Source organism: Oncorhynchus mykiss, chromosome 7 (assembly GCF_013265735.2).
Source record: "Oncorhynchus mykiss isolate Arlee chromosome 7, USDA_OmykA_1.1, whole genome shotgun sequence".
NCBI classification, from domain to species: Eukaryota; Metazoa; Chordata; class Actinopteri; order Salmoniformes; family Salmonidae; genus Oncorhynchus; species Oncorhynchus mykiss.
In genome coordinates, this window is record NC_048571.1 from 32,665,719 (window position 1) to 32,692,267 (window position 26,549).

Genomic DNA, 26,549 nt, shown 5'->3' on the forward strand with positions numbered 1-26,549 from the left:
GAAACACTCATAAAACCAGCTGTGTTGAAGATGGCGAATATCATGCTGGGAGAAGAGGCTGAAGTTAAGTTATACCAAATTCCTCTTTCAAATGACACCATCAGCGACAGAATAGAGGACATGAGCAAATGCTTCAAGCCCGGCAAAATTCAGCCTTCAACTCGACGAGACCACAGACGTTTCCAATCTAAGCCAGCTTGCTGTATTCGTGCGCTATGTGAAAGACGACGTGATAAAGGAAGATTTTTTTATTTTGTAAGCCTCTTACAACAACGACTAAGGCAGCCGATGTGAAGAAACTTGTGGATGACTTCTTCAAAGACAACAATCTTTCGTGGAATATGGTTTCTGCAGTTTGTTCGGACGGAGCTCCAGTCATGCTGGGAAGAAAGTCTGGTTTTGGTGCGTTAGTGAAAGCTGATGCACCACACATCATTGTTACGCATTGTATTCTGCACAGGCATGCGTTGGCAACAAAAACCTTGCCTCCAAAACTGGCAGAGGTATTAAAAATTGTAGTGGAATGCGTGAACTATGTGCGAACTAGTGCTCTGAGGCACCGCATCTTCAGTGAGCTGTGTAAAGAAATGGGCTCTGAATTCGAGGTACTTCTGTACTATTCTAATGTCCGGTGGTTATCCCGGGGACAGTTGCTGAATCGTGTTTTTGCCATGCGTGTGGAATTAGCCCTGTTTTTGCAAGAACACCAACATTGTCATGCAGATTGCTTCAACAATTCTGAGTTCATTCTCATTTTAGCGTACATGGCTGATATCTTCGCAGCTCTCAATTATCTCAATCAAAAGATGCAGGGTGGTGGAGTCAACATCATCGAAGCGGAGGAAAACCTGAAGGCTTTTCAAAAAAAGCTACCGTTATGGAAACGACGAACAGAGAACGATAACTTCGCAAACTTTCCCCTGCTGGACGACTGTGTAAGTAAGATCGAAGATGTATCTGGAATTGGAGACATTTCTGTACCCGCGGAACTGAAGCAAGCAATTGCCACGCACTTAGATGAGCTTGCAAAGTCTCTCGACGGATACTTCCCTACAAGAGAGTCATAACCAGCATGGTTGAGACAGCCGTTCACGTTTAGTGTTGAGACAACAGATGTCAATGATGAATACCTCGATGAAATCATTGAAATTCAGCAGAGCCAGGTTCAACAGCAACTCTTCAGAACAACGCTTTCAACGTGTTGGTGTCAACAAATGGTAACGTACCCTGTTATTGCTAAGAAAGCCCTGGAGATTTTCATACCGTTTGTTACAACATAACTTTGCGAGCAATCCTTTTCGAGGATGCTGGACATAAAAATGAAGAAAAGGAACAGACTTTGTTGCGAAAATTACATGAGAGTGGCACTTGCCAAGGTGAAGCCGCGCATTTCTGAACTGGCCTCTGAAAGGCAACAGCAGAAGTGTCACGACTCCGACCGAAGGTGGCTCCCCTTCCCGTTCGGGTGGCGCTCGGTGGTCGTCGTCGCCGGCCTACTAGCTGCCACTGATTCTTTCCTCCCCCTCCTTATGTGTTTATTGAGTACACCTGTTTTGAGTTGGGTATAATTAGTGAGGCTTTATTAGTCAGCCGGCCCGCCTGGTTCTTTGTGCGGGATTGATTATTGTGACCTTCTGTTTTGTATGTAGAGGAACGTGTTTGTTCCTGGTCGTATATTTTGGTTGTGAGCACCCTGTGTTGCGTTTTTGGGCATTAAAGAGCACAGCATCGCACTCTCTGTTTCCTGCGTCTGACTCCACACCCACGACACCCGGAGCGTTACAAGAAGTCGCACTGATTTGCAGTAACTATTTATTATTATGTTTTTGTTTTTGTGTGAAAATCATGTTTTGATGATTTTGTTCTTTGAACACAGTGATGTTGATGCACGGTTGTTTTGATGCACCTATGTTTTGAATTTGAAAAAAATCATATTTTATTTTTCCAATTAAGAAGGGTTCGGTGAATGCGCATATGAAACTGGTGGGGTTCAGTACCTCCAACAAGGTTAAGAACCACTGGCTTATTCAATGGATGAGTAACTCAACCATAAAAACGTTTGCTTCTCCTCTGTTTCTTGTAGTACCTCATCAAAGTGAACGAAATCAAGACTAAGAAAGGTGTCGACCTGCTTCAGAATCTCATCAAGCACTATCACTCCCAGTGCAAGTAAGGCAATGTGGTCTCTGTCTAATCAAAAGTTAGGGGGAGAAATTAACTTCTCAGTTAAATGTGAGTGTGTCTCTCTGTTGCTCTGAGGTTTATTGTGTAAAAGGAGAACCTTAGGAGGTAAAAAATAATGGGGAGAGTGGAGTGATTGTATACTGTACTGTAAGTACATTGAAAAAAAGCTATTGCCTAATCTGCTTTCCTGAAAAATCCAATAACTTTTTAAAGCATATGACTTGATATCTTATTGAAATATGTAAATAATGTCCGTCCCACATACGGTATTACTGTGCTAGCGCTAAGTGTTTTATAAAATACTTAACACTTATGGTTTATCTAGATTACGATATAATAAAACCTATTGGCGAAATTCAGGCTTGGACTCCAGAGGATTGATAGATGTATTGATGCATTATTTTGAGTAAAGGGTGATTTATTAAAAAATGTGTTTGAATAAGATAAGTGGTTGCGAAATGAGTTGACATAATGGTTGCGGTTTTAGATTTGCCCAAGGGTCATGCAGTAGCAGTATGATGGCATGATCATATACAGACAACCAGATGAGAAACAGCCTATTGTAGAACTCATTTTCATCTTTCAGTAGAGCTTCAATTGCGTGTGCCGAACACATCAGTTAGATGTTAAAGACAATATCCCCTGTGACTGACTCTCCCATGCTCCATCATATGTGACCAGAATCGGGAAACATGCTAGCCCATCCTGCAACACATCCAAACACTCACTCACTCATTCTCACACACACTCACACATACTCTCACATACACACACAATGCAGCAATAAACTGATATTTCCTTTTGTCAGTTTCTTTCAGGAGTGCCTGGTGGCCACAGAGAAGCTCAAGCAGTATATTGATGAGCTCACAGGAGCGCTGGGCACTGTGAGTGGCATTCCACAATGAATGTGTGTCTGATTTCATTTTATTTAACCTTTATTTAAGCAGGGAGTATGTTGAGCCCACGGTCTCTTTCACAGATGAGCCCTGTACATTCTGGTGTTCGATCAAATGGCAACTTGCAAAAGTGATGTTCACTACAAACACCACCTACTGCAGTCTCAGAATGAGCCATTTGCAATCAACTGCAGTTTTGCTTTTCTGTTGCAACCATCCCCCATACAACTGATTGATTTCGGTTTTTGCTACAAGCCCAACTTGAACAATTGTAAGGAATCTCTCTAGAAACCATATAATAAATGTAATCTGAACTGTTAATTGTTTTCCCCCTCACATCAGTAGTCAGAGACTGTCCTCTCTCCCAGCTGTTGGGTTCCATTAACATTCTATTGAGATCAACAGCCCACGCTGTTAGCCCTGTTCTCACATTTAGATAGAGATAATCAGCTCAGTTAGCCTCAAACCGCTACAGCTCTATTCAGAGAGCCATTCACAGCTGCCCTATGGGCAGAAAACTTGCACATGTGACTGAAGCAGGGCATCTGCATTCTGAACACTCTCCCCACCCTACAGCTCACACAGACAGTACAACTGGATCAAATCCATCAGAGTAGACACTGCACAATGGTTGTTCATGTAGATTATAGTGAGGCAGTAGACAACCAAACGTGCTCTGTTTATGACTACCCTATCCTGCACGGTGAAGGGCTATGAGGACTTTTGCTGTCGGAGCACCTGTAATGCCTCTGGCAGATTTCCTTGGGCTGAATTACACATGTTTTACCCCTGGTCTCTAGCTCCTACCCCCTAAACACTGCTGTAGAACTGTAAAGTTTGGATATGTTTAAGCAATACATTTTCACAACTACTGGGTATTAAAGGAAGATTTTTATTATCAACATTTCTGCAATACTGAGATTGTCTTAAAGCAGCCATTCACACAATCAATTTGTGCGACCTGGAATGTGTTTGGAGGGAAAGGATGTGAGGGGTGGGTGGAGTGTGTGTGTGTGTATTGGGAGGTGATGGTGAGGGTATTATTGAATGTGCTCTGTCTCTGTCCAGATCAAACACAGACAGGACGAGGAGAAGAGACAACTCTGCTCTCTGAGAGACCAGCTCCGGCCCTCACTGCAGCCTGAGCTCAAAGAGGTGAGGGCACACACACACCATACATACAGGTTTGATTGAAATTCTAAATGTGCCTGTCTATGTAACAAAAAAAAACAAAAAAGTAACATTTGAGGTTGTTTAAGAGTAAAATATATATTTTTAAATGCTTATTGAGTAAAGCATTTATCTTCCATGCTCATATGGGGTGAGTATTATCTCACTAAATGTGGATGTTGTAATTCATTATATAAAGTATTAACATTGTGGTTTTATTTCAATCCTGCAAGTCGTCCAGTCAAGGAGAATACGTTGAATTTGATTTACTTGATATGTACAGTACTTGCATATGATAAAAAATAAATTTATAACCAAAAACCTGGAAATGAAGTGCATTCTGAAAGTATTCAGACCACTTGACTTTTCCCTCATTTTGTTACGTAGTAGCCTTATTCTAAAATGTATGATTGTTTTTTCCCCCCTCATTCATCTACACACAATACCCCTTAATGACAAAGCAAAAACAGGTGTTTAGAAACTTTTGTAAATGTATAAAAAATAAAAACGGAAGTAAGACATTACATAGATATTCAGACCCTTTACACATTTGGCAGCGATTACAGACTCGAGTCTTCTTGGGTATGACGCTACAAGCTTGGCACACCTGTATTTGGGGAGGTTCTCACATTCTTCTCTGCAGATCCTCTCAAGCTCTGTCAGGTTGGATGTGGAGTGTCGCTGCAAAGCTATTTTCAGGTCTCTCCAGAGATGTTCAAGTCTGGGCTCTGGCACGGCCACTCAAGGACATTCAGAGACTTTTACCAAAGCCACTCCTGCGTTGTCTTGGCTGTATGCTTAGGGTCGTTGTCCTGTTGAAAGGTGAACCAGTCTGAGGTCCTGAGCGCTCTGGTATCAGGTTTTCATCAAGGATCTCTGTACTTTGCTCCGTTCATCTTTCCCTCGATCTCCCAGTCCCTGCCCCTTAAAAACATTAGGGATTGTGCCAGTTTTCCTCCAGACGTGACGCTTTGCATTGAGGCCAAACAATTCAATCTGGCTTTTATCAGACCAGAGAATCTTGTTTCTAATGGTCTGAGAGTCCTTTAGGTGCCTTTTGGCAAACTCCAAGTGGGGTGTCATGTGCCTGTCATATGCCTACTGAGGAGTGGCTTCCGTCTGGGCACTCTACCATAAAGGCCTGATTGGTGGAGTGCTGCAGAGATGGTTGTCCTTCTGGAAGTTTCTCCTATCTCCACAGAGGCACTCTGGAGGTCTGTCATGGGGACCACCTTCTCCCCCGATTGTGCAGCTCTAGGAAAACTCTTGGTGGTTCCAAACTTCTTTAATTTAAGAATGATGGAGGCCACTGTGTTTTTAGGGACCTTCAATGCTACAGAATTGTTTTGGTACCCTTCCCCAGATCTGTGCCTTGACACAATCCTGTCTCGGAGCTCTATGGACAATTCCTTTGACCTTATGGCATGATTTTTGCTCTGACATGCACTGTCAACTGTGGGACCTTATATAGACTGGTGTGTACCTTTTCAAAATCATGTCCAATCAATTGAATTTACCACAGGTGGACTCCAATCAAGTTGTAGAAACATCTCAAGGATGATCAATGGAAACAGGGATGCCCCTGAGGCCCAATTTTGAGTTTCATAGCAAATGGTCTGAATACTTATGTAAATAAGGTATTTCACTATTTTAGTAAAAAAAAATAAAAAAAATTGCTAACATTTCTAAAAACCTGTTTTTTTTATTTTATTTTATAAATTTTAGAATAAAGCTGTAATGTAAGAAAATGTGGAAAAAGTCATCAGGTTTGAATTCTTCGAATGCACTGTACACCTGTGGTGGTTCTATTCAGTCCTTGTGCAACAAGCAAAATGTTTTACATTCAAGGGCTATTTGTACTTTTTATGAATCACCCTTTTTAGAAACTTTTGTTTAGTATGTGTTATGATGTTATGCCTGATCTTAGTGGTATTTGACAAGAAGAGATTGTCTGCCTGACCTAACACTCAGCTACTACTGTACTTGCATGCATACGTTAATCTGTCTTGTTTGTGACATCACATTTCTGCTTTCCATGTTCCTCACTGCTTGAGTCACAGGATCTAGATATTGAAACTTGAGTCATGATATGTTAATATGTAAAATCAAATACATGTTTATTGGTCACATACACATGTTTAGCAGATGTTATTGCAGGTGTAGCGAAACGCTTGTAAAGGGATAAATGGTGACGCTCTGTACATTATAGAAAATAATGGACAACGTGGTAGGGAATCGTGTAAATGACCTCCATCTCTTTGTCAAACCCAGGACTCCTTGAGCAAGCAGACATTCTACAGCATGCACCAGCTGCAAGGCAACAAACATTATGGCACAGAGAAAGCGGGATACCTCTACAAGAGAAGTGACGGGTATGAACACTTTATCTGTGTGAAAGTCATTATCCCAAGCAGAATTGTCATACCTACAGTGGCAAGAGAAAGTATGTGAACCCTTTGGCATTACATGGATTTCTGCATAAATTTGTCATAGATGAAGATCAGATCAAATTTTAAGTCACCACAATAGACAAACACAATGTGCTTAAACTAATAACACATAAACAATTATACATTGTCATGTATTTATTGAACACACCGTGTAAACATTCACAGTGCTGGGTGGAAAAAGTATGTGAACCCTTGACCTTCCATTGGCAACAATAACCTCAACCAAACGCTTTCTGTAGTTGGCAGAACAGACCTGCACAATGGTCAGGAGGAACTTTGGACCATTCCTCTTTACAAAACTGTTTCAGTATAGCAATATTTTTGGGATGTCCGGTGTGAACCGCTCTATTGAGGTCATGCCACAGCATCTCAATCGAGGTCAGGACTCTGACTGGGCCACTCCAGAAGGCGTAATTTCTTCTGATGAAGCCATTCTGTTGTTGATTTACTTCTGCGTCACCCAACTTCTGTTGCGCTTCAATAGGCGGACAGATAGCCTTATATTCTCCTGCAAAATGTCTTGATGAACTTGTGAATTCATTTTTCTGTCGATGATACTAAGATGTCCAGGCCATGAGGCAGCAAAGCAGCCCCAAACCATGATGCTCCCTCTATCATACTTCACAGTTGGGGGAGGTTTTGATGTTGGTGTGCAGTGCCTTTTTTTCTCCACACATAGTGGTGTGTGTTCCTTCCTCCCAAACAACTACATTTTAGTTTAATTTGTCCACGGAATATTTTTCCAGTAGCTCTGTGGAACATTTTGCGAACTTCCGATGTGCAGCAATGTCTTTTTTGGACAGCAGTGGCTTCTTCTGTCTTACCGTGGACTGATGAACATCAAGGCTTTTAGAGATACTTTTGTAACCCTTTCCAGCTTTATATAAGTCTAAAATTCTTAGTCTTAGGTCTTCAGAGATCTTTTGTTTGATGCATGGTTCACATCAGGCAATGCTTCTAGTGAATAGCAAACTCAAATTTTGTGAGTGTTTTTATATAGGGCAGGGCAGCTCTAACCAACATCTCCTATCTCGTCTCATTGACTGGACTCCAGGTTAGCCGACTCCAATTAACTTTTGAGGTCATTCGCCTAGTGGTTCACATACTTTTTCCAACCTACACTGTGAATGTTTAAATGATGTATTCAATATATACAAGAAAAATACAATAATGTGAGTGTTATTAGTTAAAACACACTGTTTGTCTATTGTTGTGACTTAGATGAAGATCAAATCACAATTTCTAACCAATTTATGCAGAAATCCAGGCATTTCCAAAGGGTTCACATACTCACTTTCCACTGTACAAGTGAAATCCTATTTATACTAGATGGATGTAGTATCATTATGTGTATAGTGAGAATTTAATTTGAGCTTCCATACAATTACATCACAGTACCTCAGTCAGATTGTAGGCTGAAAAATGTTCACTCTTGGTATTTGTTCTGTGCAGGTTGAGAAAGATGTGGCAGAAGAGGAATTGCACTGTGCAGAACTGCTACCTAACTATTGCACATGGAACTGTGAGTTCAGTGTTGTGGATTATCTTCTGACACAATTGATGATAACCTGGTACTAAATAGTGCCTGGTGGGGCTTTTTTAATTAATCAAACGTGATAGGTTATTACTATGTGATTACCATGTTATCTTTTAGTAAATACCTGCCGATTTCTGTACCCTAAAATAAAGTGTAACTTTAATGCCTAAATTGCAACTGACAGCATTTTAGCAACATTAAATATTATACAAATCTGTTCATATACACCACCAGGAAGAATATGACAAATTTGTTTTTGTTGTATTTTCTGACATGCAAACACTTAGATATGGTCATTTTCACATTTTCATAAATTTGTAGTATAAGTAATTCCTAAACATTCTAAGTCATTTGTGAAAATTCTATAGCAATATAGAGTGGGAAAGCGGCCGTGCATTTGGACAATTGACACTGCAGTAAGTAAATAACACCTAATAAAGACATCTGTCTCGTCCAGGACCAGAGTCTACGCAGACCGATGCGCGGTAGCCAATCGGAGGTACAGTAGGCCTATATGCAAACAAGCTGTTTGCGACAAGGGCCTGCCATCATTCTCTTTGAACTGGACTATGTGTTTACAGGCAGTTGCAACATCCTGGCTGTGTAGCCACCGTAAAACGATACAAGGAGAAAAAGTTAGTCACTCACTCACTCACCCACTCCTCCAATGACATGACGTCCTCTTAGCAGCTAGCTAAACTCAGCAAAAAATAAACGTCCCTTTTTCAGGACCCTGTCTGTCACATATAATTCGTAAAAATCCAAATAGCTTCACAGATCTTCATTGTAAAGGGTTTAAACACGGTTTCCCATGCTTCTTCAATGAACCATAAACAGTTAATGAACATGCACCTGTGGAACGGTAATTAAGACACTAACAGCTTAGACTGTAGGCAATTAAGGTCACAGTTATGAAAACTTAGCATACTAAAGAGGCCTTTCTACGGACTTTGAAAAACACCAAAAGAAAGATGCCCAGGGTCCCTGCTCATCTGCGTAAACGTGCCTTAGGCATGCCTGAAGGAGGCATGAGGACTGCAAATGTGGCCAGGGCAATAAATTCCTATGTCCATATTGTGAGACGCCTAAGACAGCACTACAGGGAGACAGGACGGACAGCTGATCGTCCTCGCAGTGGCAGACCACGTGTAACAACACCTGCACAGGATCGGTACATCCAAAGTTAAAGTGGCTAGTGATACATGTATTACATAAAGATGCAGTAGATGATATTAAATATAAATATTTATATTTTATATTAATTAAACTTACATCTGGCAAATGTTTAACACCCATACCTGGTGCAAAAAGACTCCTTTATTATTAAGACACTATTCACAGTAGTCTTAATTCACATTCTTTTCAAACCCGTACGCATAGAGTACAGTATATACGTATACATATGAGATTAATAATGTAGGGTATGTAAACATTATATTAGGTAGCATTGTTTAAAGTGGCTAGTGATTATATTTTACATCATTTCCCATCAATTCCCATTATTAAAGTGGCTGGAGTTGAGTCAGTGTGTTGGCAGCAGCCACTCAATGTTAGTGGTGGCTGTTTAACAGTCTGATGGCCTTGAGATAGAAGCTGTTTTTCAGTCTCTCGGTCCCAGCTTTGATGCACCTGTACTGACCTCACCTTCTGGATGATAGCGGGGTGAACAGGCAGTGGCTCGGGTGGTTGTTGTCCTTGATGATCTTTATGGCCTTCCTGTGACATCGGGTGGTGTAGGTGTCCTGGAGGGCAGGTAGTTTGCCCCCGGTGATGCGTTGTGCAGACCTCACTACCCTCTGGAGAGCCTTACGGTTGTGGGCAGAGCAGTTGTCGCACCAGGAGGTGATACAGCCCGACAGGATGCTCTCGATTGTGCATCTGTAGAAGTTTGTGAGTGCTTTTGGTGACAAGCCGAATTTCTTCAGCCTCCTGAGGTTGAAGAGGCGCTGCTGCGCCTTCTTCACGATGCTGTCTGTGTGGGTGGACCAATTCAGTTTGTCTGTGATGTGTACGCCGAGGAACTTAAAACTTACTACCCTCTCCACTACTGTTCCATCGATGTGGATAGGGGGTGTTCCCTCTGCTGTTTCCTGAAGTCCACAATCATCTCCTTAGTTTTGTTGACGTTGAGTGTGAGGTTATTTTCCTGACACCACACTCCGAGGGCCCTCACCTCCTCCCTGTAGGTCGTCTCGTCGTTGTTGGTAATCAAGCCTACCACTTGTGTCGTCCGCAAACTTGAGGATTGAGTTGGAGGCGTGCGTGGCCACGCAGTCATGGGTGAACAGGGAGTACATGAGAGGGCTCAGAACGCACCCTTGTGGGGCCCCAATGTTGAGGATCAGCGGGGTGGAGATGTTGTTGCCTACCCTCACCACCTGGGGGCGGCCCGTCAGAAAGTCCAGTACCCAGTTGCACAGGGCGGTCTCGAGCTTGATGACGAGCTTGGAGGGCACTGGTGTTAAATGCCGAGCTGTAGTCGATGAACAGCATTCTCACATAGGTATTCCTCTTGTCCAGATGGGTTAGGGCAGTGTGCAGTGTGGTTGAGATTGCATCGTCTGTGGACCTATTTGGGCGGTAAGCAAATTGGAGTGGGTCTAGGGTGTCAGGTAGGGTGGAGGTGAAATGGTCCTTGACTAGTCTCTCAAAGAACTTCATGATGACGGAAGTGAGTGCTACGTAGTCGTTTAGCTCAGTTACTTTAGCTTTCTTGGGAACAGGAACAATGGTGGCCTTCTTGAAGCATCACACCTGCGGGACAGGTACAGGATGGCAACAACAACTGCCCGAGTTACACCAGGAACGCACAATCCCTCCATCAGTGCTCAGACTGTCCCCAATCGGCTGAGAGGCTAAAACTAAAAGAGGATTTACCTTAATTGGTCGAGATCAGAGGGACCTCGAGTTAACCCGCTCGCAGGATTGGTTTGGTTCTTTTATACGTTAGCAACGAAGTTAGGGAAGTTGGAAGCTTGGGTAGAATGGCTTTGTAAACAAAAAGGGAGTAATAAATTGATCTACGGGCCTTTAATGAAGACCAGCCAGCCTTTTGATACAGGATGCAGTGGTGAGTATTAAAACTGTCACCAGTGATTTAAAACGAATGCTGCTATGGTAGACGGCATCCAAAGGTTTAAGAGTAGTGGCTGCTGCAATCTGGCAAATGGTGTCACCATAATCAAGAAATGTCAGGAAAGTTGACTGTTCAATTCGTCTTCCTGCTATTTAGGGAGAGGCATGATCTATTTCTTAAAAAGAAGCCCACTTTAAATCTTAGCTTTTTAACTTGCTCATCTGTATATCCTTCAAAATGTGGGCCGCGGCCCGCCTGTTGCCCTTTCCTGCTCTTATAGTGTTCACAATTTCCAGCCATGAAACAGCATTTGAATGTCATTGAAAGTAGCGTTTTTTCACTGTTTGTCACTTTAATTGCTGAAAATAACGATAAACCCCATGTTTAATCATTACCATGTTCTAATAGAGAATGGTGTCTTGCACTTCTGTCAAAGCAAAACAGAATTGACAAAAGGAGAGAGATGATACTAAAGAGACCCTGGTGAAAGAGAGCAGTGCGAGAACTAGAGAACATGTATTTAGTCTTGCTTGCATTAAGTACACATTTTAAACCAATTAAGGCTTTTTCTGTAAGGTAAAGTCAGATTTCAGCTTGAACATAGCTTGGTCATCAGTTGGGGCAATGGCATACATTATTGTCATCTGCAGGAGGGACTTCCCTGGGAGTAACCATGCTATCCTTTCCTCAGCCCAACAAACCACCAGCCAAACTCAACCTGCTCACGTGCCAAGTCAAGCCCAGTCTGGAGGACAAGAAGTGCTTTGACCTCATTTCTCGTAAGTCAGCCTCCCTAACCAGGATTGAAAATATACGTACAATTTAACTTTACGGTCTAATTTGCATCTGAAATTTGTTCTCCTCTGTTAGTCTAACAACCAAAATTCAATAAAATGTTTTAGTCCAAATAATTTGGAAACATCGCTCTTTGAAATAATCATGCCTGTCAACCATGGCCTATTTTCATTATGAGTTCAGCTCATAATTATTGCGTATGCTGTATAAAACACACACACACACACACACACACACACACACACGTTGTCATGCAGACTTTGCTATGTTCCTGGTAGCCTCGGATAAAAACATTGATATATACACGGACACAGTGACTGAGTTCATCAGGAAGTGTATAAGGGATGTGGTTCCCACTGTGACTATTAAAACCTACCCAAACCAGAAACCATGGATAGATGGCAGCATTGGCGCTAAACTGAAAGCGCAAACCACCGCATTTAACCATGGCCTTGTGACTGGGAATATGGTTGAATACAAACAGTGTAGTTATTCCCTCCGTAAGGCACACAGGCAAGACGTCAGTACAGAGACAGTGGAGTTGCAGTGGAGTCGCGACATTGCACTGCACACTGCCCTATTCCACCTTGACAAGAGGAATGCCTGTGTAAGAATTCTGTTCATTGACTATAGCTCAGCCTTCAACACCATAGTGTTGATGCTCGGGGCCCTGGTCCTGAACCCCGCCCTGTGCAACTGGGTCCTGAACTTCCTGACCGGCCGACCCTAGCTGGTGAAGATAGGATACAACACCTCCACTGGTCCTCAACACAGGGGCCCCACAAGGGTTCGTAGTCAGCCCCCTCCTGTACTCCCTGTTCACCCATGACTGCGTGGACACTAGAGATGAAACGGTATGAAAATTTCATATCACGATTATAGTGACCAAAAGTATCACGGTTATCAGTATTATCGCGGTATTGTTAAAATGTGCTGGAAGTGATCAAAAAGTACTGAAAAACACACTGAAATCATTTCACCAAGTTTTATATTGAAAACCAACAAACAACAAATACAATTAGCAGCACTATGCACTTTGTGTGCATAAACATTAAAATAATATTAACATTAAAGATGGCACCATGTGGCCATGAGAGGTAAAAGTTTCCCTAGTTCAGGTCTAAATGAACACAACCTTAAGTAAGCAAATCAAATAAACAAACAACAAATAAAATTAGCAGCACTCACTTTGTAGTGAGGCACAGCAACCTTCATCAGCCTCAGAAAGCCAGGCCTCTCAACAATTTGAAATGGCATCATGTCCTTTGCAATGTAATATGAAATGAGTGCAGTGAGGTCCTGAGCATTTTTTGATGAGGGTGCATAAACAGCCTGCCTTTTTTAAATGCTTGCTCAAGTGTCTGTGTCACAACTGTAGAGGAGGGACCAGTAGCATCACTGGGTTTGCCTTCTGCACTCCCACTCTGTAAACAAGGGAATAGCAAATGTAGTATTATTATTACTATTATTAGTGTTACATTATAATTATTATTCACTTAGACTGTGTGTATCTTCTGCGTTGCATTTTAATATATCCAATGACCCCATACACAATTTACATAAATACAAAAGAGTCTTAAGACAGTGATAGTAATTGCATTGAGCCCAACAATTGACATAAATACAGGAGTCTTGCATAGGAGTCTTGCATAGGAGTCTTGCATAGGAGTCTTGCATAGGAGTCTTGCATAGGAGTCTTGCATAGGAGTCTTGCATAGGAGTCTTGCATAGGAGTCTTGCATAGGAGTCTTGCATAGGAGTCTTGCATAGGAGTCTTGCATAGGAGTCTTGCATAGGAGTCTATAGTGTTTCTCCTGTTGGAACATTTTTACAACCAAGTCGATGACTTCTGGATTTTAAATGAACAAAATATGTTGGTTGGGTGACTAAACTACATAACGTGTTATCGTGTGCAATGGGTGAATAGTCTTCAGACACACAACGCATACAGCAGCAGAACAATGTGTAGTGTTTTTACAAGAGTAGGTAACACTGAAGGCTTCAGTTTACATTATTGACAAGCTATTAGCAAGTTAGACAGACAAACCATGACATTCCCCCATTCCAAAGTCCCCACATCATGCATTGAGCTAAAAGTTAACTTACCTTGCATTCGATATAAAGTGCTGGTCACGAAGATGACTCAAGAGATTTGAAGTGTTGCCCCCTCTCACAGCATTTTATTTTTGTTGCTTGTTCTGCAGACAGGGTTTAAAAAATGTTTTAATATATTTTTTAATGATTTATTACAAAAACACAAGGAAGGGGTAACATTAAAGTATTAGAACATGAAGGACAAACAATACAGCATCAAGACACTATCAAACATGTATCAGTCTTTCTGCAACAGAGCCATCCTTATGTGTGAGGGTGCGTGTGCAATGATGGTGATATAAAATTTGCCAGTCTCCTTTTTCATGATCACAATCTTGTGAAACCCGATCCCCCCCCCCCTCCCCCCACAGTTCCCCAATAGCTTTTCCTCAACCATTCGAGAGCCCTCCCATAGCCCCCCCCCCCCCCCCCCCCGAAGAAAAAAATAAAATAAAAATATTCCATTCCCCACCCCCAAGAACCCCCTAATGCACCAACAACCAACAAGGAAAAGACAGAAGAAAACAGCAAAATCAGTGCACATTTTTTTAAACGAAATAATACATTTAAAACAAAGGACATCAAGGACAACTGAAATCATAACAGCAATGCCAACTGTATATGTTTGTGTGCATGTCTGGCGCTATTACATGTGTGTATGTGTTTATTTAAATGAGAGTGTGTGTATATGCATGTGTACAAACACCTGCAAGGCATTAGCCTCAGGCAAACCGGCATTAGTGGTAAGAACACTGCCACTTAGTGTCATTCAAATGTACTTTTATTATGTTTTATTTTGACTTTTTTTCCCCTTTATCTTTTGATCATCCATTCTCTCTCTCACACAGCAACTCCACTCCCACTTGTCTTCAATTCCACATACCTTCCCTCAGCCCATCCCATCTATCTCTGCTGGCCACCCACTTCGTGTTTCTACGAAACACATCTTTCAACTATGCAATGATGTTTAACGTACAATCTCAATTTATCGAATATAATCTACAGATTGTGTGTTGAAAATAAATACTTTTACTAAGAGTATTAGTAATTGACTGAACCGGTCTCTCCAGATCTCCTAACAGTACTATTTCTAGGGTCAATTTTAGATCCATGCTATGCATTTTCAGCCAATCCTGAACCTGAGACCAAAAACAGGCTACCTGAGGGCAATACCAAAATAAATGGTCTATTGATTCTGTAGCCATACAACAAAATCTGCAGAGCTTTGATGATTTTATGCCCCAAATATTCAACATTTTGTTGGTGGCGAGAATTCTATATAATAATTTTAGCTGAAAAGCACAGTCTTGCGTTGTTTTATATATCAACTCATACACCCTGTACCATGGAATCGGTACATCAAAAATCTCTTCCCAACTATTTGCAATCTGTATGGCACAGTTGTCAACATCCTGGTCCTCAAATGAAACTGTTATACTTTCCTATTTATGGTATTTTTATTCCTCTGCCAGTTTTGATCCTTTATATTGGTCAGACAGACCAGTTCACTGCCTCCTGCCGCTGCCACCCGCCTCCTCAATTTTTGGGATAATAATGTAATCAACTGGTTGTACTCTTGGATTTAGCAGACCTTCCTGTACAATTTTGATAACTCCATGAAGGTCATAACTCTACCATTACAATTTACAATATCATTTAAGAACAAAATGCCCTTTTCAAACATCTTTCCCATAAATACAGGTATTTTATCAACCAGCACATTTGGTAACCCTGCAGATTGGGTTACCATCTTCGATTTAACTTTCCCTCTCTACTAATGTAAAACCCAAAATACGACCACACTTCAGATTTGGTCCTCTACGAATGCTGAAAAATCTCTCGAGCGCTGTCACTGCCTTCCTCCATGCTTTCACACAAAACAAAACCCACATTGCATGCTGCGCCGGCGTCAGACTGTTGTGAACTTTGGTTGATGCTGGACAGTATTTATCATGGCTTTTTAATGGTAAGAATTTAAGTAAGTATTTGGTAAGTATTTATCATGGTTTTAATGGTAAGAAAAATTTGAAACGGTAATACTAATCGTCAGGAATTTTACTGTGGATAATCGTGAAACTGGTAACCGTTTCATCCCTAGTGGTGACGCGCCTCCAACTCAATCATCAAGTTTGCAGACAACACAACCATAGTAGGCCTGATTACCAACAATGACGAGACAGCCTACAGGGAGAAGGTGAGGGCCCTGGGAGAGTGGTGCCAGGAAAATAACCTCTCACTCAGTCTACAAAACAAAGAAGCTGATCGTGAAGTTCAGGAAACAGCAGAGGGGGCATGCCCCTATCCACATCGACGGGACCGCAGTGGAGAAGGTGGAAAGCTCCAAGTTCCTTGGCATACACATCACTGATGAGGGCCCTGGTGGAGTGGTTTTAATTTTTTTATTTTTGATTAAGAAATCAATACAGGAAGTACATGTGGAACAAGTATATATAAATAATATACAAAGGACAATTGGGCTAGGGGGTACAACATCACATTACACAGGGACCTTAAGGGAGATACATAGAATAAGAAGTGTAACAGCTTATTTGTTAGTAGAGTATTGTCTTATTTGTCTTAAGCCTTGGTGGAGTGGTGCCAGGAACATAACCTCTCCCTCTACGTCAACAAAACGAAGGAGCGGAGCGTGGAAATCAGGAAAAAGCAGATGGAGCATGCCCCTATCCACATGCAGTGGAGAATTTGGAAAGCTTCAAGTTCCCCAGTGTACACATCACTGAAAACTGTAATATCTTATGTGTTACTTTTTATTATATATATTTTTTTACTTTTGTTTATATAGTAAATATTTTCTTAACTCTATTTCTTGAACTGCATTGTTGGTTAAGGGCTTGTAAGTACGCATTTCACTGTAAGGTCTACTACACCTGTTGAATTCGACACGTGACAAATCATATTTGATTTGACTATCTTAAATGGTCCACCCACACAGATAGTGTGGTGAAGGCGCAACAGTGCCTCTTCAACCTCAGGAGGCTGAAGAAATTTGGCTTGTCCCCTATGACCTTCACAAACAGGCTGTATTACCACCTGGTACGGCAATTGCACCAACCACAGGGATCTCCAGAGGATGGTGCGTTCTGCACAACACATCACCGGGGCATACTGCCTGCCCTCCAGGACACCTACAGCACCCGATATCACAGGAAGGCCAAAAATATCATCAAGGATATTAACCACCCGCGCAACGCCTGCACCCCGCTTTCATTCAGAAGGCTACGTCAGTACAAGTGCATCAAAGCTGGGACCGAGTGACTGAAAAAACACTCATTTTTCAAGGCCGTCAAACTGTTAAATAGCCATCACTAGCCGGCTACCACCCGGTTACTCAACCCTGCACCTTAGAGGCTGCTGCCCTATACACAGTCGGAGGTTTACATGCACCTTAGTCAAATACATTTCAACTCAGTTTTTCACAATTCCTGACATTTCTTCCTAGTAAAAATTCCCTGTCTTAGGTCAGTTAGGATCACCACTTTATTTTAACAATGTGAAATGTCAGAATAATAGTAGAGAATTGTTTATTTCAGCTTTTATTTATTTCATCACATTCCCAGTGGGTCAGAAGTTTACATACACTCAATTAGTATTTGATAGCTTTGCCTTTAAATTGTTTAACTTGGGTCAAATGTTTCGGGTAGCCGTCCACAAGTTTCCCACAATAAGTTGGGTGAATTTTGGCCCATTCCTCTGACAAAGCGGGTGTAAATGAGTCAGGTTTGTAGGCCTTCTTGCTCGCACACGCTTTTTCAGTTCTGCCCACAACTGTTCTATAGGATTGAGGTCAGGGCTTTGTGAAGTGATGGCCACTCCAATACCTTGACTTTGTTGTCCTTAAGCCATTTTGCCACAACTTTGGAAGTATGCTTGGGGTCATTGACCATTTGGAAGACCCATTTGCGTCCAAGCTTTAACCTCCTGACTGATGTCCTGAGATGTTGCTTCAATATATCCACATAATTTTCCTGCCTCATGATGCCATCTATTTTGTGAAGTGCACCAGTTCCTCCTGCAGCAAAGCACCCCCACAACATGATGCTGCCACTCCCATGCTTCACGGTTGGGATGGTGTTCTTCAGCTTGTAAGCCTCCCCCTTTTTCCTCCAAACATAACGATGGTCATTATGGTCAAACAGTTCTATTTTAGTTTCATCAGACCAGAGGACATTTCTCCAAAAAGTGTCTTCTTCCTTGCTGAGAGGCCTTTCAGGTTATGTCGATATAGGACTTGTTTTTATTGTGGATATAGATATGTTTGTACCGGTTTCCTCCAGCATCTTCACAATGTCCTTTGCTGCTGTTCTGGGATTGATTTGGGATTGATTTGCACTTTTCGCACCAAAGTATGTTTGAGAGACTAGTCAAGGACCATATCACCTCCACCCTACCTGACACCCTAGACCCACTCCAATTTGCTTACCGCCCAAATAGGTCCACAGACGATGCAATCTCAACCACACTGCACACTGCCCTAACCCATCTGGACAAGAGGAATACCTATGTGAGAATGCTGTTCATCGACTACAGCTCGGCATTCAACACCATAGTACCCTCCAAGCTCGTCATCAAGCTCGAGACCCTGGGTCTCGACCCCGCCCTGTGCAACTGGGTACTGGACTTCCTGACGGGCCGCCCCCAGGTGGTGAGGGTAGGCAACAACATCTCCTCCCCGCTGATCCTCAACACTGGGGCCCCACAAGGTTGCGTTCTGAGCCCTCTCCTGTACTCCCTGTTCACCCACGACTGCGTGGCCACGCACGCCTCCAACTCAATCATCAAGTTTGCGGACGACACAACAGTGGTAGGCTTGATTACCAACAACGATGAGACGGCCTACAGGGAGGAGGTGAGGGCCCTCGGAGTGTGGTGTCAGGAAAACAACCTCACACTCAACGTCAACAAAACTAAGGAGATGATTGTGGACTTCAGGAAACAGCAGAGGGAACACCCCCCTATCCACATCGATGGAACAGTAGTGGAGAGGGTAGCAAGTTTTAAGTTCCTCGGCATACACATCACAGACAAACTGAATTGGTCCACTCACACAGACAGCATCGTGAAGAAGGCGCAGCAGCGCCTCTTCAACCTCAGGAGGCTGAAGAAATTCGGCTTGTCACCAAAAGCACTCACAAACTTCTACAGATGCACAATCGAGAGCATCCTGGCGGGCTGTATCACCGCCTGGTATGGCAACTGCACCGCCCTCAACCGTAAGGCTCTCCAGAGGGTAGTGAGGTCTGCACAACGCATCACCGGGGGCAAACTACCTGCCCTCCAGGACACCTACACCACCCGATGTCACAGGAAGGCCATAAAGATCATCAAGGACATCAACCACCCGAGTCACTGCCTGTTCACCCCGCTATCATCCAGAAGGCGAGGTCAGTACAGGTGCATCAAAGCTGGGACCGAGAGACTGAAAAACAGCTTCTATCTCAAGGCCATCAGACTGTTAAACAGCCACCACTAACACTGAGTGGCTGCTGCCAACACACTGACACTGACTCAACTCCAGCCACTTTAATAATGGGAATCGATGGGAAATGATGTAAATATATCACTAGCCACTTTAAACAATGCTACCTTATATAAATGTTACTTACCCTACATTATTCATCTCATACGCATACGTATATACTGTACTCTATATCATCGACGGTATCCTTATGTAATACATGTATCACTAGCCACTTTATACTATACTATGCCACTTTGTTTACATACTCATCTCATTGTACATACTGTACCCGATACCATCTACTGTATCTTGCCTATGCTGCTCTGTACCATCACTCATTCATATATCCGTATGTACATATTCTTTATCCCCTTACACTGTGTACAAGACAGTAGTTTTGGAATTGTTAGTTAGATTACTTGTTATTACTGCATTGGCGGAACTAGAAGCACAAGCATTTCGCTACACTCGCATTAACATCTGCTAACCATGTGTATGTGACAAATAAAATTTGATTTGATTTGATTTGATCTCTAGGAGACAGAACGCGTGTCCTTCCTGAGCGGTATGATGGCCCCGTGGTCCCATGGTGTTTATACTTGGGTACTATTGTTTGTGCAGATGACTGTACCTTCAGGCATCTGGAAATTGCTCCCAATGATGAACCAGACTTGTGGAGGTCTACATTTTTTTCTTCTGAGGTCTTGGCTAATCTCTTGATTTTCCCATGCTGTCAAGCAAAGAGGCACTGAGTTTGAAGGTAGACCTTGAAATGCATCCACACGTACACCTCCAATTGACTTAAATGATGTCAATTAGCCTATCAGAAGCTTCTAAAGCCATGACATCATTTTCTGGACTTTTCCAGGCTGTTTAAAGGCACAGTTAACTTCTGACCCACTGGAATTGTGATTAAGTGAAGTAATCTGTCTGTAAACAATTGTTGGAAAAATTACTTGTGTCATGCACAAAGTAGATGTCTTAACCGACTTGCCAAAATGATAGTTTGTTAACAAGAAATTTGTGGTGTGATTGAAAAACGAGTTTTAAGGACTCTAACCTAAGTGTTTGTAAACTTCCGACTTCATCTGTACGTAGACATGGAGTCACTGGCCACTTATATGATGGAACACTAGTCACTTTAATAATGTTTAGACACTGCTTAACTCATTTCATATGCGTATACCGTGTTCTATTCTACTGTATTTTAGTCAATGCCACTCCGACGTTGCTCATCATAATATGTATATATTTCTTAATTCTATTGTTTTACTTTTAGATTTGTGTATTGTTAGATATTACTGTACTTTTTGAGCTAGGAACTTAAGCATTTCACTACACCTGCAATAACTTCTGCTAAATATGTGTATGTGACCAATAAAATGTGATTTGATGAGAGCTCCTTTCATTTAAATGTGAAACATGTTCTTTGGATGCAGACTTTCTGATTTAACATATTTTCTCTTGTGTTCTAGATAATCGCACATATCACTTTCTTGCTGATGACGAGCCAGTGTGTGTTGCGTGAGTAACCTTTCTATAGCAGGGACAGGCAACTTTGTTGGGGGTGGGGGCCACAAAAAAATCTTAACTCATCGTAAAGGGCCGCAGTTGCTCGCTGGTCTTTAAAAAATAATTATAATTTTTACCCCGTTTTTTTTTTTTCTCCCCAATTTCGTGGTATCCAATTGATAGTTAAAGCCTTGTCTCATCGCTGCAGCTCCCGTATGAACTCGGGAGAAGCAAAGGTTGAGAGCCCTGCGTCCTCCGAAACACATCCCAACCAAGCCTCACTGCTTCTTTACACAATATGTTGGAGGAAATACCGTACACCTGGCGACGGTGTCAGCGTGCACTGCGCCTGGCCCGCCACAGGAGTCGCTAGTGGGCGATGGGACAAGTACATCCCTGCCGACAAACCCTCCCCTAACCCGGACGACGCTGGGCCAATTGTGCGCCGCCCCATGGGTCTCCCGGTCGTTGCCGGCTGCAACAGAGCCTTGACTCTAACACAGAATCTCTAGTGGCACAGCTAGCACTGGGATGCAGTGCCTTAGACCACTGCGCCACTCAGGAGGCCCAGTTGCTTGCTGGTCTGCTCAAGTTGAGACTCTTTTTTTTGGGGGGGGATTGACCTGAGGGCCTTCAAAAGGGGTGCAGCGGCATGCTGTTTGCCCATCCCTGCTCTATTGTGTTCACCTTTTCCAGCCATGAAACAGCATTTGAGTTTTATTGAAAGCAGCATTTTTTTACTGTTAAGGCTACACGTTGCTACTGTATCTGTGCTGAAAACATTTAATCTCCGGTAAGACATTTAACTTGTTTAGTGTAGTCTTTTTGTTACTCCACTCACTACTTGTAGCTGTGTAGTCCGTTTGTTTGTGTTGTTGGTCTGGCTATCTTAATGTTCCAGTTGGTAGCTAGCTAGCTAGCACTCACTCACTCACGTGGCTGCTAGCACCATCATGAAAAGGTGCATGAGGGAAGCACAACAATATTACGTTTTTTGAAGTAGTGAGAATGCTCTGGAGCAGGCACTGTTGAAAAGTAATCTTTAGACATGTACTTTTCTTGATTGTAGTTTTGTAATGGACCAAAACAAGCAGATGACAAGACAATTGTGTTTAGAAAAGTTTTTTTGCTGTGGGCCTAGGTAACCACAGGTTGTTTTCCTCACAGGCAGGCGGGCCATGACATTCTATCTAATAACGACTGAGACTATGGAATAGACCTTTTACTTTCCCTCTTCTTTTTATCATGCAGGTGGATCTCAGTGCTGACCAACAGTAAGCAGAAAGCCCTTAACGTGGCTCTGGATGAGCGGAAGTCCAGTGGAGACAACAGTGTTGAGGACCTGACCAGAGCCATTACCGAGGATATCCGCCGCATGCCGGGCAACAACATGTGCTGTGACTGTGGGGCGCCAGGTCAGACCATGCCTACAGTGTGCTGCAGCCGGTTAGGGGTCAATTCTATTTCAAATCAGTCAATTGGGAAAGTAAACTGAAATTACAGTTTCTCAAACAGAAGTTTACTTCCTGAATTGAATTGCAATTGACCCCAGCGCTGGTGTGCTGTCAGAGGAAGATTAGATTTGTCAGAGGAATTTGGTTCCCTGCAGTTAGGGCGCAGTGTATTTCTATTTGTTATGGATCCCCATTAGCTGCTGCCAAAGCAGCAAAATTAAGGCAGTTTATACAATTTTAAAACATTTCACAACACACTGTGTGCCCTCAGGCCCCTACTCCACCACTACCACATATCTACAGTACTAAATCCATGTGTATGTATAGTGCGTATGTTATCGTGTGTGTGTATTCATGTGTCTGTGCTAATGTTTGTGTTGCTTCACAGTCCCCACTGTTCCATAAGGTGTTTTTTTTTAATCAGACTTTCACTTTCCACTTTCAGCCAAGAGAGATTGACATGCATATTATTAATATTACCTCTCGGTCGACATCCAAGGGCCAGCCGTGCTGCCCTTTTCTGAGCCAATTGCAATTTTCCTAAGTCCTTTTTTTGTGGCACCTAACTACACGACTGAACAGTAGTCATGGTGCAACAAAACTTGGGCCTGTAGGACCTGCCTTGTTGATAGTGTTGTTTATAAGGCAGAGCATTGCTTTATTATTATAGACAGACTTCTCCCCATCTTAGGTACTACTGCATCAATATGTTTTGACCATAGCAGTTTAGTCATCTCAACTTGCTCAATTTCCACATTATTTATTACAAGATTTAGTTGAGGTTTAGGTTTTAGTGAGTGTTTTGTTCTAAAAACAATGCTTTTAGTTTTAGAAATATTTAGGGCTAACTTATTCCTTGCCACCCACTCTGAAACTAACTGCAGCTCTTTGTTGAGTGTTGGTCATTTCAGTCCCTGTAGTAGCTGACGTGTATAGTGTTTAGTCATCCTCATACATAGAAACTCTGGCTTTGCTCAAAGTTAGTGGCATGTTAGTAATAATTGAAAAAAGCAATGGGCCTAAACAGTTACCCTGGGGATTTCCTGATTCTAACTTGATTATATTTGATAGGCTTCCATTAAAGAACACCCTCTGTGTTCTGTTAGACAAGTAACTCTTCATCCACATTATAGCAGGGGGTGTAAATCCATAACACAAGTTTTTCCAACAGCAGGCTATGATCAATAATGTCAAAATCTGCACTGAAGTCTAACAAGACATCACCCACAATCATTCTATCATCAATTTCTCTCAGCCAATCATCAGTCATTTGTTTAACTGCTGTGCTTGTTGAGTGTCCTCACGCAACACACACTGGCTCGTCCTGTTCCAGCATGCTGGAATTCTTTTGTCAATTTTTGTACTGTAAAATAGCATTGTATCTGGTCAAACACAAGTTTACTAAGGTTGGTAAATGTGCATGGTGCAATGTGCACCTAGCTCTGTTGACCCTGCTTAAGAACTGACTGTTTGGATTGAAAATGTTGGTCTTTCTAAATGTTGCTTCATGGGCCTTTGCACCATGACCAGAAAAATAAACCTTTTAGAAACACTAAAAATGGTTTCTCACAAGTGCTTGCATGCAACTGTCTTCCACAAGGCATAGTTTTGCAAATGACAAACTTTATACTGTCGGCATACTGTAAACTATGTCCACTATGTCTCTCTTTAGACCCAACCTGGATCTCCACAAACCTGGGCATCCTGACATGTATCGAGTGCTCTGGGATACACAGAGAGATGGGCGTGCACTACTCCCGGATCAAGTCTCTTTCCCTGGACAAGCTGGGTACCTCCGAGCTAATGGTGAGTGCCTCTGAATCTTTAGTTGGACAAAACAACTATGAATGTTAAGAATACCACATGGAGGGTAAGAATAGGTAAATGGTGAATATGAAAAATACTCTCAGAATAAACGGTTAGAATAGTTCCCCAACGGTGTTCATTACTCTCCTCAATTTGTGATGAGGTAGAATGTAACAATAGGGATTTAAACTCAATTAAATATGCAGCAGACATGGCATTAGTTGCATGATTTGAGGATAAATAAGTTAGTGATTTTTTTAAATCTATTCAACAACAACTCAGTGACTGTCACCAACTGGGTCAGTGTCCTATATGCTTCATTGTTTGATGTGAAATCAGTTTTAGGAGTTGGTCAAGCTCCTCTCAACTCTATTATGAATGGTTTTTCATAATTTTTTCCCCCCCTTCTCTTTTTAAGCTGGCAAAGAATATGGGCAATTCAGGCTTCAATGAGATAGTGGAAGCCAATGTCCTGAGTCCCTCACTGAAACCCACGGCAGAAAGTGACATGTGAGTGATGAGCAGTGCTGGAATTACTCCCCAGTCCTCAAACTGTAGCCAATCACCTACAGCTGTATGATTCCCTAGAACTGCTCAGCTTGCTATAGGAATTTAGAGATGGCTATATCAAAGTTAAGCCTAATCTTATTCCTCCGAACTCCTTTAAAAGATAACTCGTGGAAAATGTTATACATTCAATTTGTATAAATACATTACGTTTTGGCGCATGCATTGAGATTTAATAGTGTGCTGTGTTGAAAAGCTCACTGCCGAAAATATATTCTAATTATATTTTGATATTTACTATTTCAAACTATGAGAAAATAATTAAGATGGAACAGTGTGTTGTGATAACACAAAAATGCTTGACATGTCTGTGAACCCCTTATTAGTAAGGTCCTGTCTAGTGGTTACTGTGTGTAAGAAAAGCATAACTACAACCTTGTTACATGTGGACATGCGCCATAAGCACAATCCATTTGCATTAAGCACAATCCACCCCCCCCCCCCCCCCCCCCCACCCCTGAACCTGCTAGTCTTAACATTATTGGCAAAATTATGACTCACACACTGATGTTCATGTTTGCATTAGTGAATGTACCCATGAACTGAAAATGTCATTATTTTAGTGCTTTTAAGAAATTGTAGTTTCAACAGGGGCTCCCGAGTGGCACAGCGGTCTAAGGCACTGCATCTCAGTGCCAGAGGCATCACTAGAGATCCTGGTTCGATTCCAGGCTGTATCACAACCGGCCGTGATTAGCAATCCCATAGGGCGGCGCACAATTGGCCCAGCGGCGTCGGGGTTAGGGTTTGGCCGGGGTAGGCCGTCATTGTAAATAAGAATTTGTTCTTAACTGACTTGCCTAGTTAAATAAAATATAAAAACAGATTTACTGTTTGCCTTAGATGTTGATCATAGTAGCCTCCAATTTACTTCTCATTGAAATGTATAAAAGGCTGTTTTTTACTCTTCATATGGCTCTGATTTCCCAATTGCAATACCCATCTGTATCGTGTAATGAGTGCGTCCTCTCTGTATCATTAGGATGGTGCGTAAGGACTTCATCCTGTGTAAGTACATGGAGTGTCAGTTTGCCCAGCACAGCAGCAGCTCCTTTTCCACTTTGAGAAGGAATTTACAGGAGGCGGTGTGCAGCCGAGACATCTTCAGTCTGCTCCAGCTCTATGCCGTGAGACTGGACCTCAGCCAACCTCTGGCCAACCCGGTGCAGGTACACCCAATGACTAATCCAAACTCTAACCTCATAAACTTAGTACCTAACACTGGCCTCATCCAACCTTTAGCCAGCCCTGTGTAGGTACATACTGTAAGTATACTTACACAATGACTAACCATCACCCTAGACAAAACCTTACTCCATACCCCTGTGCATGTAGACCCAGGCCCTGTCCAGAAACAACCCCTAACCCCTAGACACCTGTGGAGTTCTGAAAGTATTTGATAGGTTTACATATATGGTGATAGCTACACCCTGTCCTCTGATAGGCTAGGTGGAATGTTAGCCATATTGCTTACGCCTATTCTTCCCTCTGTGTCGAGGGGGTAGGGGATAGGGATTGGTTCTGGACAG

At 42.3% G+C, this 26,549-nt stretch overlaps 1 protein-coding gene across 5 annotated transcripts in view; it reads left to right on the forward strand.

Annotated features, from left to right (window-relative positions):
* unm_sa1614 (un-named sa1614) overlaps positions 1-26,549 on the forward strand; it is a 113,076-nt gene that overhangs the window by 16,178 nt on the left and 70,349 nt on the right. For 4 of the 5 annotated variants that reach the window (XR_005052569.1, XM_021609086.2, XM_021609084.2 and 1 more), the window contains exons 7-17: positions 2,084-2,169; positions 2,993-3,068; positions 4,149-4,235; positions 6,522-6,622; positions 8,153-8,222; positions 12,005-12,092; positions 21,157-21,205; positions 22,445-22,608; positions 24,320-24,453; positions 24,872-24,963; positions 26,003-26,189. Coding sequence is in view for 4 of the 5 variants with exons in the window: in XM_021609086.2 (XP_021464761.1) it covers positions 2,084-2,169; positions 2,993-3,068; positions 4,149-4,235; positions 6,522-6,622; positions 8,153-8,222; positions 12,005-12,092; positions 21,157-21,205; positions 22,445-22,608; positions 24,320-24,453; positions 24,872-24,963; positions 26,003-26,189 (1,134 nt within the window). In the remaining variant the exon portion in view is untranslated. The remainder of the gene's footprint in view (positions 1-2,083; positions 2,170-2,992; positions 3,069-4,148; positions 4,236-6,521; positions 6,623-8,152; positions 8,223-12,004; positions 12,093-21,156; positions 21,206-22,444; positions 22,609-24,319; positions 24,454-24,871; positions 24,964-26,002; positions 26,190-26,549) is intronic. The other variant, XM_036983158.1, reaches the window with a different exon arrangement.